Below are 13,113 nucleotides of genomic sequence, written 5' to 3'. Positions count from 1 at the left end.
TGGTCACAGCAGGTAAAGCTGCTGGTGAAGGACAGAACAACCTCTGAAACCACACTGGTAGGGCTGCACAGTGCTACAAATTCACAGGCAAGGCTGCTCGCGTGGCACCGCACCTTGGTATCACTGTCCCGCCCCGCTGGGGCACTTCGGTGCCTGCCTGAAACACCAGCCTGGGCTGGAGCCTTCCTCATGCGGCCCCTTTGCGTCCTGGGCTCCGCACCTGCTGGAGAGGGATCGATGTAGCAGTGATTTTCAATGTCCTAATTCAAGTTCCAGTTTGGAGTTTTAACAAAAAGGCCAAAACAACTGGAACTGACACTTGACGCCAGGTTGTATCTGATTTTAGCCCCTGTTTCTCCCAGTCCTGGGGATTGCTGCTCATTTAATTAATACTAATCCACTGAATGCCCAACGTCAGAACTTTGTTGCTGCGTGTTTATGAATGTTGAAACCATTCCTTCAGTCTGGTCTACAGCTCACCTCTTACCTCCCTCCATATTGAACTGTTCCTGTTTTCAGCTACGTGGCAAACTGATAGCCACCAAATCCCAAAATACTTGTGAAGTCCTTGAACAGCTTGGTGCCTCAATGACCGAAAGCTGCTGGTACCCCACACCACATGCCAAGCTTTGGGGGTGCAGCCAGCTGGTGGGAAATGTGTGTCCTCGTACAGCCAAGCTGCTGGACGCCTGCACGGAGCCATCCTACCTGGTATGACGTTTCTGTTCTCTGTTGCTCACGCTCTGTTCGCTCCTGTTTTTCTATACCGTCCTGCTTACTCATTTTGTGGGAATGTATACATTTCATAGTCATATACCTTTCCCTAATGATCAGAGTATTTTGCAAGCAGCTACACCTAATTGTAAATACGGATTTGTATCCAGCAGGAGCTTCTATAGAGAAGGCTCCCATTACTGGCACAGTCTAAAGAGAGCCCTCTTCCCCCAGTAGCTCACGTCATTTGAAATGTCGGCAAGCGGAGTCTTTGCCCTGTACCTGCAGTGCTAGCCATGTGTGGGGCTGCCTTCGGCTTTTGGGACCTAACAGGAAGGGTGGGAGAGCAGACGCATGTTGATTTTTAAACCTTTAAATGCTAACTGCCAGTTTGGCTTCTTAAATTACTCCATCTCAGTCACCAGAGGCAGAAAGGTGGTTCCTTGTGTGATCAGGTAGATACAGGCTTGCTCAAGTACAGGCTGGTATGCCCTCTAGTGTATTATTTATTCTTAAAAAGCAGCAAGCTCCGGAGAGCCCAGCTTCTTCCCAGTCTTCCGGGAGCCTGTTCCAGGACCTACCAGGCGCACTCTTAGGCTCACAATGCAGTAGAATAAGCAACTGTGTTTCATTAATTAATTTACTCCCAACTTTGCCTGGCTGGGTGTGCTGTGAATAGCTGTAGTGTCTGTCGCCTTTATCTGAAACTACCCAAATAATTTTGCTTTTTTTTTCTTTTCTTTGAAACCCCTATTACTTCTTTCTACTGGTGCCGCTCAAAATAAGAACTGCTTTCTCCCCAAGAAAAGCAGAGTGCCTCAGAAAACAATGATTCACAAAGAGAGCCTTGTCCTCACTTCAGGATTTGTTTCTAGCTCCATCCCCTTATCTTTGTAAGTAGTATAAAACAGTAGTGAAGGAAGATTAAAACCAAGGAAGAAAGTCTTGGCAAGTGCACAGAGAAGCCAGCTTAGGGAGATAAGTCAGAAGAGGAACAAGACGATGGAGATCTCACAACAGCAACTCGGCGCAACTGCCTTCCAGCCCCATGGTGTGGGGAGACAGCCAGGACCCAGCAACTGCTCATAGCCCGATGCTGAAACTATACATTCCTGCAGGTCGCTCCCAGCGGCTGTGCTGAGTCACCTCTCTGGAAGCAGTGGCAGCAGCTTCATGCTTTAGTGGTTCCTTTCCCAACCCTTGGGGTCGGGGTCACAGCTGAAGGTGGTTGTTCCTGTGCCTTCATGAAGACATGCCCAAAGGATGGCTGGCTCTGCGCGGGGTGCAGAGTACTCATGTGCCAACGCAGCTGGCCTTGCTTTGAGCTTACTGCTCCTCAGCTGCCAGCTGTGCTCTTACACCACTGGGGTGGTCTGCAACAGGCCTGGAGCTGAAGCAGCAGCAGACTCGAAGCCAGAGCTGGCTGGGAGAGGCAGGAGGAATGAAATGTGCATGCTCTCCCCAGCTCGCTGCAAGCCCACGGCCTGCACTGCCTGGCTTGCATGAGCTGAAAGTACACCTGTGTCTCTGCCTTGCCAAAAGCGGTTTCAGGCAAGTGTGTGCAGGCCAGGGCTGAGCCTCCAGTGCAGTGTTCTGCAGTCTGGCTGCCTCCTGCAGCAACCAGCACAGCTCTGCTACGGCAGCTCCTGGAGGGGACAGTGGCACAGTCCTGCCTCGGTGAACGTGGGGCAGGTGCACAGTGCTGCAGGCACATGCAGGGGGAGGTACTGCAGCAAGCTCACTGCCTTTCTCGTACTATGTACCCTAGGACCTAGATATCTGCTGCCTGGAAAGATCTGAGCTGATCTCCAGTGATGGAACCCATGCTGGAGCCCAGCAGACCCCAGGACAAAGCTACCAGGACAGCAGGCCATGTCAGTGGCTGACAAGCCGGGAAGAGGCGACTTCCCACGCGCCTGCAGCCAGCCTAGTGCTGAGGCTGGAGCTGCCACCCTTCCACCTCCGAAGCAGAGTGCCATCCACATCCCCATGCAGGCAGAGTGTGCAGGAGTAGGTCTCCTCTCTTGTCCTTTTAGCTGGTAAATCGTTTGGAGAAAGGACTGCAGCTGGGTCTGTCTGCACAGCATTTAGCATAACAAAGTCCCACTCCTTGTTATTGTGCCGGGTCCTTCTCAACCCAGCAGCTTGATAGCCTGTCTTCCTTCCCAACTCCATGGAGTTGTGTAGCTGGAAAACCCTCATATTTCCCAGCTCCTTTATTTCTGCCTCTACCAACAGTTAAGCTCCACAAAATGTCTTGGGCATTTTGTAACAAAACTTGCCCAACCAGTGTTTGAAGCATTTAACTGACCCATTTCCTTTTTTTTTTTTTTTCCAAAATAAAATCAGCCCTCAGCTTGGGGCAATGTACAATTACAGTTTTCACCCTGACAGGTTAGCAATGCATGCGGTGGTGCTACCTGCATGAGAGAACAGCCGGGAAGCTGACAGACAGAGTTGTGTGACAATGACCCCCTCGACGTAACATTAAAAGCAGTCCAAATGCATGTTACAGTGGACTCAGGAGAGGCCTGGATTTCCAGTTGTATGGTTTAAAGTCACCTGGACACGACGTGGTAGGGTACAGCTCTTAGCATCAGCGAAGTGTGCCTGGGCCTGGACAGAAACCTGCTGCCCACCACCACCGCTGTTCTCTGCGTGACAGCGGTCACACTCCGCACCATCACTCATAGTAGACAAAGGCAAAATCCCAAAATCCTGTTCTGTTGGGATGCTTGTTCAGGCGTGCCAAGCTACGATGATTGATGTATTTCACAAACTGCACTGTTTCTTTGTCTCTGTAAACCAAGGCCAAGCAGTTGTCCTCTGGATTCACCGTCAACAGCTACAAGACATGAAAGTAAGGGAGGAAATTAATTTCACAAAAATGGCTTTGATATCATTGAGGAAGAAATAAACGAGTTTCAAAGGCTAGTCAGAACAAAGGTCTAGTGTTAGAAAATGAACTAGGTCTCTATTTTAATTTCCCTACCCCCTCAATCTAAAGCATTTATTACACAGTAAGGGATTCTGGACTTCCTCACTGTCACTAGTACCAATGCTGAATGCGACCCTAGTAAACAGCACTTCCCAGGAAAAGCAGCATCTCTGCTACAGCCTCGTGCCCCTTGGAGGCTTGCAGAATGCCACCAGGTGCAGGTGGTGTCAGGCCTGAGCCTCAAGCTTTATGATGAACACTAGCCTCTCGAAGCTGGAGCCATGCCCACGAGCGGCAGGTCAGGCAGAAGAGCTCCAGTATGGGACTGAGCACCCTCAGGATTATGTTAGCATTATGATAAAGTGTAATTATGTCTCTCCACCCCGAACAGCTTTATCCAAGTTGCAGCTAGCACCTGAGGTCCTTACCTCTTCATCTTCACCTTTAGCTATGTAGGAAGTAAAGCCACCATATTCCGGATCCCAGTCTTAAAACAGAAAGAAAGATTCTTTGAAAGTCCAGCACTGTCCAGACTCCATACAGCCTTCCTGGAGATGCTGTTTTTCCACCCTGCTCCCCAAAGTTACTGGATACAGGACGATTCCCACTTTACCTCCTGCAGTCTATTTTTTTTTTTCTCCTGTTCAGAAACAACTTGAAGCAAATATACTGGATTTGCCTTTTACCACCAACGGCCCACTGAAGGTTGCCTGGCGCTCTGCTCCTGACATGTAGAACAGCTTTGCCTTAGCAGGTACGCAGAAGGATTTCAGTATGATCACTGGCACGTGCCAGGTGGTTTCAGCTGTGCATTCTGGGCTTAGCTGGTCCAAAATGCTTATGTTTACATCTTTGTTTTCAGCACTATCTAGCAATCAACCTAAAATGCCCAGCCAGGCCTGAAGTAACTTTTGAAAACCCCAGGCTTTGTGAATTGGAGGCATGGTACTAACTTTGATGAGCAAAGGGGCGGAAGGGAATGCTGTCGGTGGGTATTCTGGCCACCCAACCCTCCACCCTGCTCAGAGCCTGCCAGGCAGATACAGCCTTCCCTCTGCCCAAGCGCCACCTCCTGGCTCCAGCAGCAGAGGCCAAGCTGATCCCAAGGCTGCAATCCCAAACCTTTGGGTAAGGACTACCGAAACCAGGGTTTAAGCAGAAGCGAGAACTAGGATTAAGTCTACAGAGCCCTTCTATGTAGGAAAAAGCAGGGAAATTTTGGCTATTGTAGCACTGCTGAGAATTCAGAAGTGCCTCCTTCAGGTGACCCTCATCAGCAGGGTCCCGACATCTCTCTTGTCCGCTTACCCTCACAGCCACAGAAGAAGAGCAGGTCAAGAGCAAATTCGGTTGCTTGGGTGTCATGGACTAGAGTATAGTGCCCATGGGTCCAGCGCCTCAGCAGCCCCGCACACACAGGCGTACCTGAGCCTAGGAGAGGGAGCAGACAAGCCAGGGAAGCGATGAAGTTGTATAATAACTACTGCCTGCTGAGCTCAAGGTGTGCAGGGGGACAAGGCCCTGCACTGCACACCGCTGTGGAACTGTCTTTCCCGGCCCCAGCAAACTGTAAAGGGAAAAAAAACCCCAAACCCACAGATCTCACGTTAACTTATTTTCTAGAGATGGCTCTAAGTTAGGCACTTCAAATAATGTGGAGGAGTGGGGCCAAGATTTGCTCTTTGACAGGTCCAGGTTACAATGTGCTTTGTTTTAACCACTTCTTCCTTTTCTATTTTGTCCCCTCCCAGATTTACAATGGAGTTCCGAACCCCAGGAACCAGCAACCTATCTGCTCTGCAAGTACGCTGGAACTACCAGAAGCTTCAGTGAAGGATATGGCTCTGAGCTCGCTGTGGGTGCCACCCCAGGAGGTGTGCCACAGGCTGGGGAAGTCTTTTTCTCATGGGTCTGTCTCAGTTTTCCATCCATGGAGCCCTGAACTATGCCGCCCTCATATGTGAATTTAAAATCACACACCAGAAATGTGGCAGATGGAAGAGGCAAAATGACTAGCCGTGGAAACCAGAAAAACAAAGCCTTTGTACCAGGTACATGTTCTGCTGGGATTTTCAGTAGGACTTTATTACCTCTTATTCCAGTGTCCACTAACTTGCCTGATACAGTGCAAGATGAGCATTTTCAAAAATTCTACCCTTAAACTTCAAAGCCACTGTTGAAAATAAACAGCACCAATACACAAATCCAAAATTAATCTAGTCTTTGCTAGGAACAACACCTCATTGCTGACAACTGAATTCAGGCTGGCAGCATCTTCTGAAAGGTTAAATCCTAATTTTAGATATCAGATTTCTAATTCTGAAATTGTTTTCTGGTCCATTCACTTTTTTCCTTTTGATTTGGTATCTCATACAAGAATCTACTTTATATGAAACAAGAATATGTGGACATAGAAACGATGGAACTATTGGCAAGATTACTGGGCAATTAATTAACACCTCCCCTCATGCCTTAACTCCTACAGAAGTCTCACCGTTATGACTTAGGCCTGTTCAAAATGGTATTTTCAAGTTAGTCATTAATTTAGTCCAAAGGCTTTTGCGATGGTCACTTATTTTAGCTACCCGATCTGACATGCTTCAAGTCCTGTATCTGTCCCGTGCTTGCTGCGGTACAAGGTGAAATGCTAGTTCCGCGAAAATCATGGGGAATTCTGCTGCTGACACCCTTCATGCCAGGATTCTGCTCAAGTTCTGTCACACTGCTGCTGCTCTACTTACTGTTCTGCACCTTGCTGTCTTGTGCTTCAGGGATGTTGTCAGGCTGGTCTGGCCCATGGGGACTGCTATCAGTGCGCTCTTCAGTCTCTTCCTGCTGTAGTTTGGGACTACCGTGCCCAGCGGCGTCTGCTGCTCTTCCTTCCCCAGCATCTTCATCCTCATCAGTGGGAGCCAGGAAATGCAGCTTTAGGCCAGTGAAGTTGGAAAGCAGTAAGAACAAGGCCTCAGAGCGTAAGAACTGCAGGAATTTCCTCAGGACGTCAGGGAGGCTGTCTTCCCCTGCTGTCTCATAGCATCTGAAAGACAGCAGATGTATCAGCAGATGTGCTTCCTGCTGGAGAACCAACAGGGACCACGTCCACGGGGGCAGTGTCAGCCAGTGCAGGCAGTTCCTGCCTGGCCAGATCAATAGGCGCAGGGCACTGTCCTTCCCCACCTTTTATTGGCAGGCCCCCGACTAATCCACTGGATGTCTTTGTTCTCCAAAGCTTCACACAGTAGTTGGTATTTCTCTTTCTAGGAGAGAAAGGCAGCGCAGAAACATTAACATTTAGCTCCCAGGTGTCCCTCGGTGCGCTAGAAGCAGCCATTGTTTACTCTCAGATAAGGCACACTTCACTTTTTCTCTAATTTTGTCTGAGGCTCCCAGGGACTGCTGAACTGAGAGGCAGAGCCTGCCTGGGCATCGTGTCTTTTCAGTGGCAGTGACCAAGAGGTTATCAAATGCTACTGGATTGCCTGCTGGATGAGAATGCAATTTCACTGAGATAGGGATGCCAGTAAACCAGAGGTCAATCAGCCTTGAGAAGCAAAGCCTTTCAAGTAAGACAGAAGCATTTAAGTCATCTGTTTTGCACATGGGTTGAGTTCCCTGAGTGCTAGGCTGTGAGATCTGAGGGACAAGAAAGGACACCGATCACCACAAGGCTAGGAAGCAGGAAGGATGACATGGGTTTCCATCCTCTGCTTTGCTTCTTGCAGGAAACAAGAACATTGAAGCAAAGCATATGATTTTTTTATGAGTCCTTGTGCAACAGCGTACAGGCAGCCACAGGGGATCCATCCACAGAATCCCAGAATGGCTGACATTGGAAGTGGCCTCTGGAGGTCACCTGCTCCATTCCCTGTTAGTGACACTAGAGAGTGTTTTAGCTGACAGCCGTAGAAGCAAGCCCCTTCCCAGCCTGCACGACACATCAGCAGACCGCATCGGATTGAACCACTGGGCTCACCTTCAGAAAATCTTTCAGGAGAATTTCTGATCGCTCCTCAAATTCCTCCTGGATTTGAGCTTGGGAGTCCATGTCCAAATAAACTAGATTGATCCACTCATACAAGATTTCATGCTGGAAGGGAAATGGAGTTGAAGCTGAATTTGCAAAAGTAAGGATTCCCAGTTCCCCCTTACCCAGCTGGCTACACACACACACTCCATTCCTTAATTTATTTCATGGCAGCACAAGTATTTGCTGCATTCTCTGCACTATTGTAGGTATGCAAAACGTACAGTCAAAAAAGATACAGAAGAAAGAAACCAGCTACAAATTTAGGGGGGGCGGAGGGGAAGAGGGAACAGGATACGTTAAAGATTAAAGCATCCTCAAGCATCAGCGCATCCTGTAATGGGTATTCCAGGGACATGAAAGAAACAGAAGTACAGATAAGCAGATGTAGGTTGTTACGCACATCATAGGGGATGTGTGGGCTCCTGGGCAAGGCAGCTTCAACGTGGCGTGCAGGTCTGACTATCGATGGGCCGTGAAACCAGCCGCTCACTGACAAGCGGCACTTCTCCTCGGACAGAATTTCTGACACCTGGAACAACATCGACCAGCATGTCATGGTTCAGAATCAAAACATTTAAGGGCCAGCTGTAACAGGCACCGTGTAGAGCCATCACAGGAGAAGGACCTGGCTCCAGAGAGCCTGCTGCATACACAGAAAAGTCAGACAAGGGCCAGACCAGGCTGGATTATTCTTGGCTCGCAGAGAGAGGGCTAAAGCAAACTTTGTAGGTTTCCAGAATCCCAGCCCAAGCTTGTACTCCAAGCTCCCAGCAGAATCCATTCCCTCCCTCTGAGAGCTTTGAGTCATTGTTACTAAAAGTAATTGTACTTTATTTTTCTACCATTTATGCTGTTGAAGACTCAGCTATCATAGGCTGCAAAAATTAGCTGTCACAGCTTAATCTGGCAACTCAGAAAACGCTGAGCATTTGTAGGCCACAGCAGACTATACTGGTCTACATTTGTGTCTTTAACTTTTTTAAAAGTGCTGTAACATCATCATGAAGGGCATTTGCCTGATACGTTTGGCTTTTCCTCTACCTCTCTAGACTAAGAGCAGCCCCTCTGTCCTGGCATTTAACCTGGCCTGTGGAAACCCTGGGTTTTTGCACAGTGATGGCCACTGTTAAATCTTGATTTCATCAAATTGTGCAGAGGTAAACTGGGCTAAATTGAATAATTTTACACTTCAGGGTGCTGTACTGCAACAGTAGTGCAAAGAGAGTGCTAGCCCCTTATAACTGGTTGCAAGCTGCAAATTGTAGTTTTTCAATAGCATATAAAGACTTTACACTGTGGTTTTTTTGTTTTGTTTTTTTTTTTTAAGAACAGTCTGATGGAACAGGAGGAAGATACATAGACCACTCTAAAAAGGTTTAGGCTTTTACCGATTGTTACAGAGCTGTAGTGGCCCTTTAGAGAAGTTCTAGGTTATCTGGAATGTCTACCAAATCCTGAATCATTTAGGAAATGGAAACCGGAGGAATGCCTGGTGTTAGAAGCTCATGGACCTGCTCTGCTCAGCAAACACAGCTTTGTTTGCTATCTGCAGAAGAAATGTACACCACGAAAGCCAAAACCTGAAGATTTGTTAGGAAGTACTGACTAAATGCTCTCTGCCCAATGTCTGAGAGGGATTTAAGGCTGGCATGTGCTGTGAAGGTTTCGTATCAGTCTGACCCTTAGATCCTGTAACAGTAATTTCACAGGCTCTATGTTTTCCTGATGAAAGGGTCAAAGAAATGATTCAGTGGCTCAGCAAATAACTCTGGGCACAACCAGTGAGGTCCAGATCTGGGAGGCTTTGATTCACAAGCATTATGCTTAACTGGGAGTGTTATTTAAAAAATAAATTTATTCTTTAAGCTGAGTTTATTGCCTGTGTTACCAGCATCAGAGACAGTACGCAGGACTCTGATTAGTGCTAATGTGTTGGATTAAATTTAGGTCAGTAGGAGCCAGTCACACGGTTACATGGAACATGGATTTTTGTAACAAGATTAAATCACTACCTGAAAACAATTAGGGCAGTGACCAGGTAGATGCTTCTATTAATTAACTGATTAAATGATACAAAAATAAACCCCTAAGCAGTCTAGGTGAGGACATGCCCAGCCTACATCACCGATCATCAGCTTCCTCTCCAACTTTCTGCTCTTTGGCCCCGTTTGTTACAGTCTGTGGTATCTCAAGTACACAGGAGTTTCAGATTTCACTCAAGTGTTCATATTGTGCAGTCCCATGGATTATTCATCCTGTTCCCAGGCATCTTCCTGGTAAGTGCCAAAAAGTGCTACTTAACCATATCAGCATTTCTACTGCAGGGTACAGCACTACAGCTGTGTTACTGAGGGGGCAAAGCCGTATCCGCAGAGTACCCTGCGGGCAAGGTGACGTGCTGAGGAGCTCTACTGGAGCAAAGTCACAGCCTCCATGTGAAAAACGTGAGCTAGTTTAAAACAAGCAAACAAACGAGAAGTCTGACTTGAAACCATAGCCAAATCCACAGCAGTGGCTTGCCAGGACACCAACACAAAACGGAAGTTTTTCTTCCCCCAGGATGAAGATAGACTGACAGTCTAAAGTTGGCTTTGTTAGTTCTTGTCCTCCTTAAAGTCATTGAAGCCCTGACTGTAACATACAGCACTCAGCATGAGTATTCACTCTACCCACAGTTCTGCTCTCTTTCCCTTCTTCCTCCTCAACAGGTTTATAATAACACAGAGTGAAAAACCACAACAATGAGAATCAAAAAATGAAAACAGCGCGCTCCTTGCCTGGTGGAAAGAGACTGGAGACACTTCAAAGAAAACCAGCGTGTTCCACGAAGGCACTAATGACTTGACGATCTGCTGTGGCTGAAAGTGTTCTGAAGAGGAAGAAAACATACTCTCATTAATATATGAACTGGAACTCCCTAGAAACTGTTATTTCTCATGACATGGCGACTGGCAAGACATCTGGGTATAATGGATGGCATTCAGAACAAGGGCTGGGTGAGAAAACAGAGGACTTCTGTCACTGGAAAGGGAAGTTATTTCCATCAGTTTAGAGTTTCAAGCACAGTTACTGGCATCGGTTCCATCCTGCTGCCATTCTTGGGCCTTGCAAAAAAATGGTCAAAAAGGACGTTCCTTTTTCTGCTGTCACCCAATAGCACTGTCTGCAAAGCCTGCTACTGTCCATCTCTATGGTGCAAGTTTTACCAATACATTAGCTTCTCTGGACAAAAAAGAAACTCTTTATCTCCCTTCTGCTGTTTGAGGAGAGAGCTGCTGCAAGGGGCTCATAAGCTTCACCATTTTCAGCCACCTGAGGCTGAGCTCAGTGCTCTTACCGTCTGCACTATAGAGGTCCAGTGTTCCCCCATCGCTTTTCTCCCAGGGTGGCACGAGGTACAGGATGAAAGCAATTCTCCGACCTTCCAGCTCATCATCATGGCACAGCAAGACATCTGCAATTACAGACGTTTTGCTGCAGCAGCATCTTTCCAGTACACGCATGATTCATTGTAGTCACTGCTTCCCTGCTTTGTCCCCGCAAGGATACAACAAGAAAAAACACGCCCTTTCCAAGAACTGCATTTTCACTCGTCAGCATCACCAGCACAAAATTTGCAAGATTAACTTCTGTGGGATTGGACTGCACTGCAGTTGGCAGATTAGCCCGCTCTGAAGGTACAGGCAGTTATAACTCATCATCCACCCCGCCTCGGCTGCCTCTGGGAACAGCGGACAGAGATTTGTGACTTCAAGAATGATTCATGCCCTGACTCCTAAATACAGAGCTGCCCTTTGAGTAGGTTCGTTGCTGGAATAGAGGGGAGGGGGAGCCCTGGGAACAGAAAAGCTGGACCAACAATTGGTTGTGTCAAAGACTTCCAAAAAGTAGAGCTGACAGCAGCAAAATTTTTCCTCTTCTCACAGTGATTTTTCATGACTAGAAGCATAGGCGCAGTTGTAAGCTGGACTCAGTAACGTGATGTTCTAACATCAGGCTTCACAAACTCAACTGTAGCATTTGGAAGCTGAACACGGCACCCTTTTGCACAGAAGCAGGCACGCAAACAGGGGCTGAGCACCTCTGAAAAGGTGGGGGCTTGCAACAGCACTGGGCCCAGTTACAGCCATCAGCAACAGAATTACAGCAACAGTTTTTCCATAATTTGTACTTCATTTACCGAGACTTTGATTTGCTGCTGAGAGCCTCCAGGACCCTGTAGAACTGGAAAGGGGCTGGGGTGGCTTATGTAACTAGGTATTCTGTAGGCATTTTATTTCCTATACACGCACAGATGCTTTAGGGAAAAGACTGCTATTAGACTGACCGGTATATTCATATTTAGCACAGGAGATGTCAATAGTTGGCTCCAGCTCTATCTGGGTCACAGCAGAAAGCCACGCACGGAATTCTTCACACAGAGCATGCCTGTGAAGACAAGTATAAGGTGTGTTATAAAACCTATCGCTATGGCCTAAACTAATTGATTACGTGCCTTCCAACCGTATTAACAGTGGAAGGTGCAGCTGCAGCCAGTGACTGTATTCCTACAGAACCACGCAGGAGCTGGCCAGGACGAAGCCCTGTGCACACAGTGTCGCTGACAATCGCCAGCAGCAGCAAAGTGGGATGCGCTGGGAGGGCACACACAGGCCGGCTGGCAGGAGCCGCGGCCACACGAGCTGACCGGGTGCCACGGCGAGGGCTTCGCTCCTCAGGGCCGGCTCCTGCCCCACGCCGCGGCACCGGCCCACCCCGCAGCCCTCGCCCTCCCAGGGAAGCCCCCCGGCGCTCTCCCCCTCCTCGAGCCGGCGCTTTACCTCAGCGCGGCGACGTGGGGCTCCGGCCTGCCCCCCAGCTCCTCGGACTGCGGCGGCCCATGCAAGAGAAGAAGGGACACGGGTTAGGGCGGCGGGGCCCGGCACGGCGCGGCTCAGCCCGGCCCGGGGCCCACCTGCCGTAGCGAGAGGAGGTCGTTGCGCCGCCTGCGGAAGCCGAGGCCCAGCAGCTCATCGCGCAGCGCCTCCGCGAAAGCCGGGCCCGCCAGGAAGCCGGGGATGACGCCGTGCCGGAACGGTACCGGCTCCACCACCACCGCCGTCTCTGCAAGGGAAGCGCCGCCGGTGAGGGGAGCGAAGGACCCGCCGCCACACGGGCCAGGCCCGGGGGTGAGGCCCGCTGGGCCGTACCGTGCCGCAACGGCTCCCCGCAGCCCCAGGCCGCCGCTGCCCGCTCCCGCAGCGCCGCGTCCCTCAGGGCAGCGCAGAGCTCGGCGCGCGCCTCCCGCTTCCCGCGCTTCTTCCCCGGTGGCAGTGCCGCCGCCCCGCGCCGCTTAGCGCCCATGGCACAGCCCCTGGCCGACTACAGCCCCCAGCAACCCCCGCGCTGCCCGTCGGGCCAATCGGATCGCGCGGGGGCGGAGCCGCGCCGCGCT

The 13,113-nt window shown here is 49.5% G+C and overlaps 1 protein-coding gene and 1 long non-coding RNA gene across 2 annotated transcripts; one reads left to right on the top strand and one right to left on the bottom strand.

Annotated features, from left to right (window-relative positions):
• The first annotated feature begins 200 nt into the window (after positions 1-200).
• On the top strand, positions 201-6,387 carry LOC130159115 (uncharacterized). The gene is made up of 3 exons (XR_008825621.1): positions 201-711; positions 4,301-4,406; positions 5,404-6,387. It is a non-coding gene; the product is annotated as an uncharacterized LOC130159115 (long non-coding RNA).
• OGFOD1 (2-oxoglutarate and iron dependent oxygenase domain containing 1) lies at positions 2,913-13,102 on the bottom strand. The gene is made up of 13 exons (XM_056360363.1): positions 12,869-13,102; positions 12,634-12,782; positions 12,500-12,546; positions 12,007-12,107; positions 11,017-11,133; positions 10,457-10,548; positions 8,080-8,208; positions 7,626-7,739; positions 6,830-6,909; positions 6,394-6,689; positions 4,961-5,083; positions 4,081-4,139; positions 2,913-3,559 (listed from the first exon to the last, which is right to left on the bottom strand). The coding sequence occupies exons 1-13, from the start codon at positions 13,020-13,022 to the stop codon at positions 3,398-3,400; spliced, it is 1,623 nt and encodes a 540-aa protein (XP_056216338.1). The 5' UTR covers positions 13,023-13,102; the 3' UTR covers positions 2,913-3,397.
• Between the last annotated feature and the right edge of the window lie 11 nt (positions 13,103-13,113).

Source organism: Falco biarmicus, chromosome 15, assembly GCF_023638135.1.
Source record: "Falco biarmicus isolate bFalBia1 chromosome 15, bFalBia1.pri, whole genome shotgun sequence".
Lineage (NCBI taxonomy): Eukaryota > Metazoa > Chordata > Aves > Falconiformes > Falconidae > Falco > Falco biarmicus.
Note: the sequence above shows the minus strand (reverse complement) of the source record. Positions and strands in the feature narration are given on the sequence as shown.

Bases quoted from the DNA above. Each gene is read 5' to 3' on its own strand.
- OGFOD1 (XM_056360363.1), bottom strand. From the start codon at position 13,022: ATGGGCGCTAAGCGGCGCGGGGCGGCGGCACTGCCACCGGGGAAGAAG. The intron at 11,134-12,006 runs GTCAGTCTAATA...CTGTAATTGCAG, and splicing joins TGCTAAATATGAATATACCG to ATGTCTTGCTGTGCCATGAT. The intron at 7,740-8,079 runs GTGCGTAACAAC...TTTCCCTTCCAG, and splicing joins GCCCACACATCCCCTATGAT to CATGAAATCTTGTATGAGTG.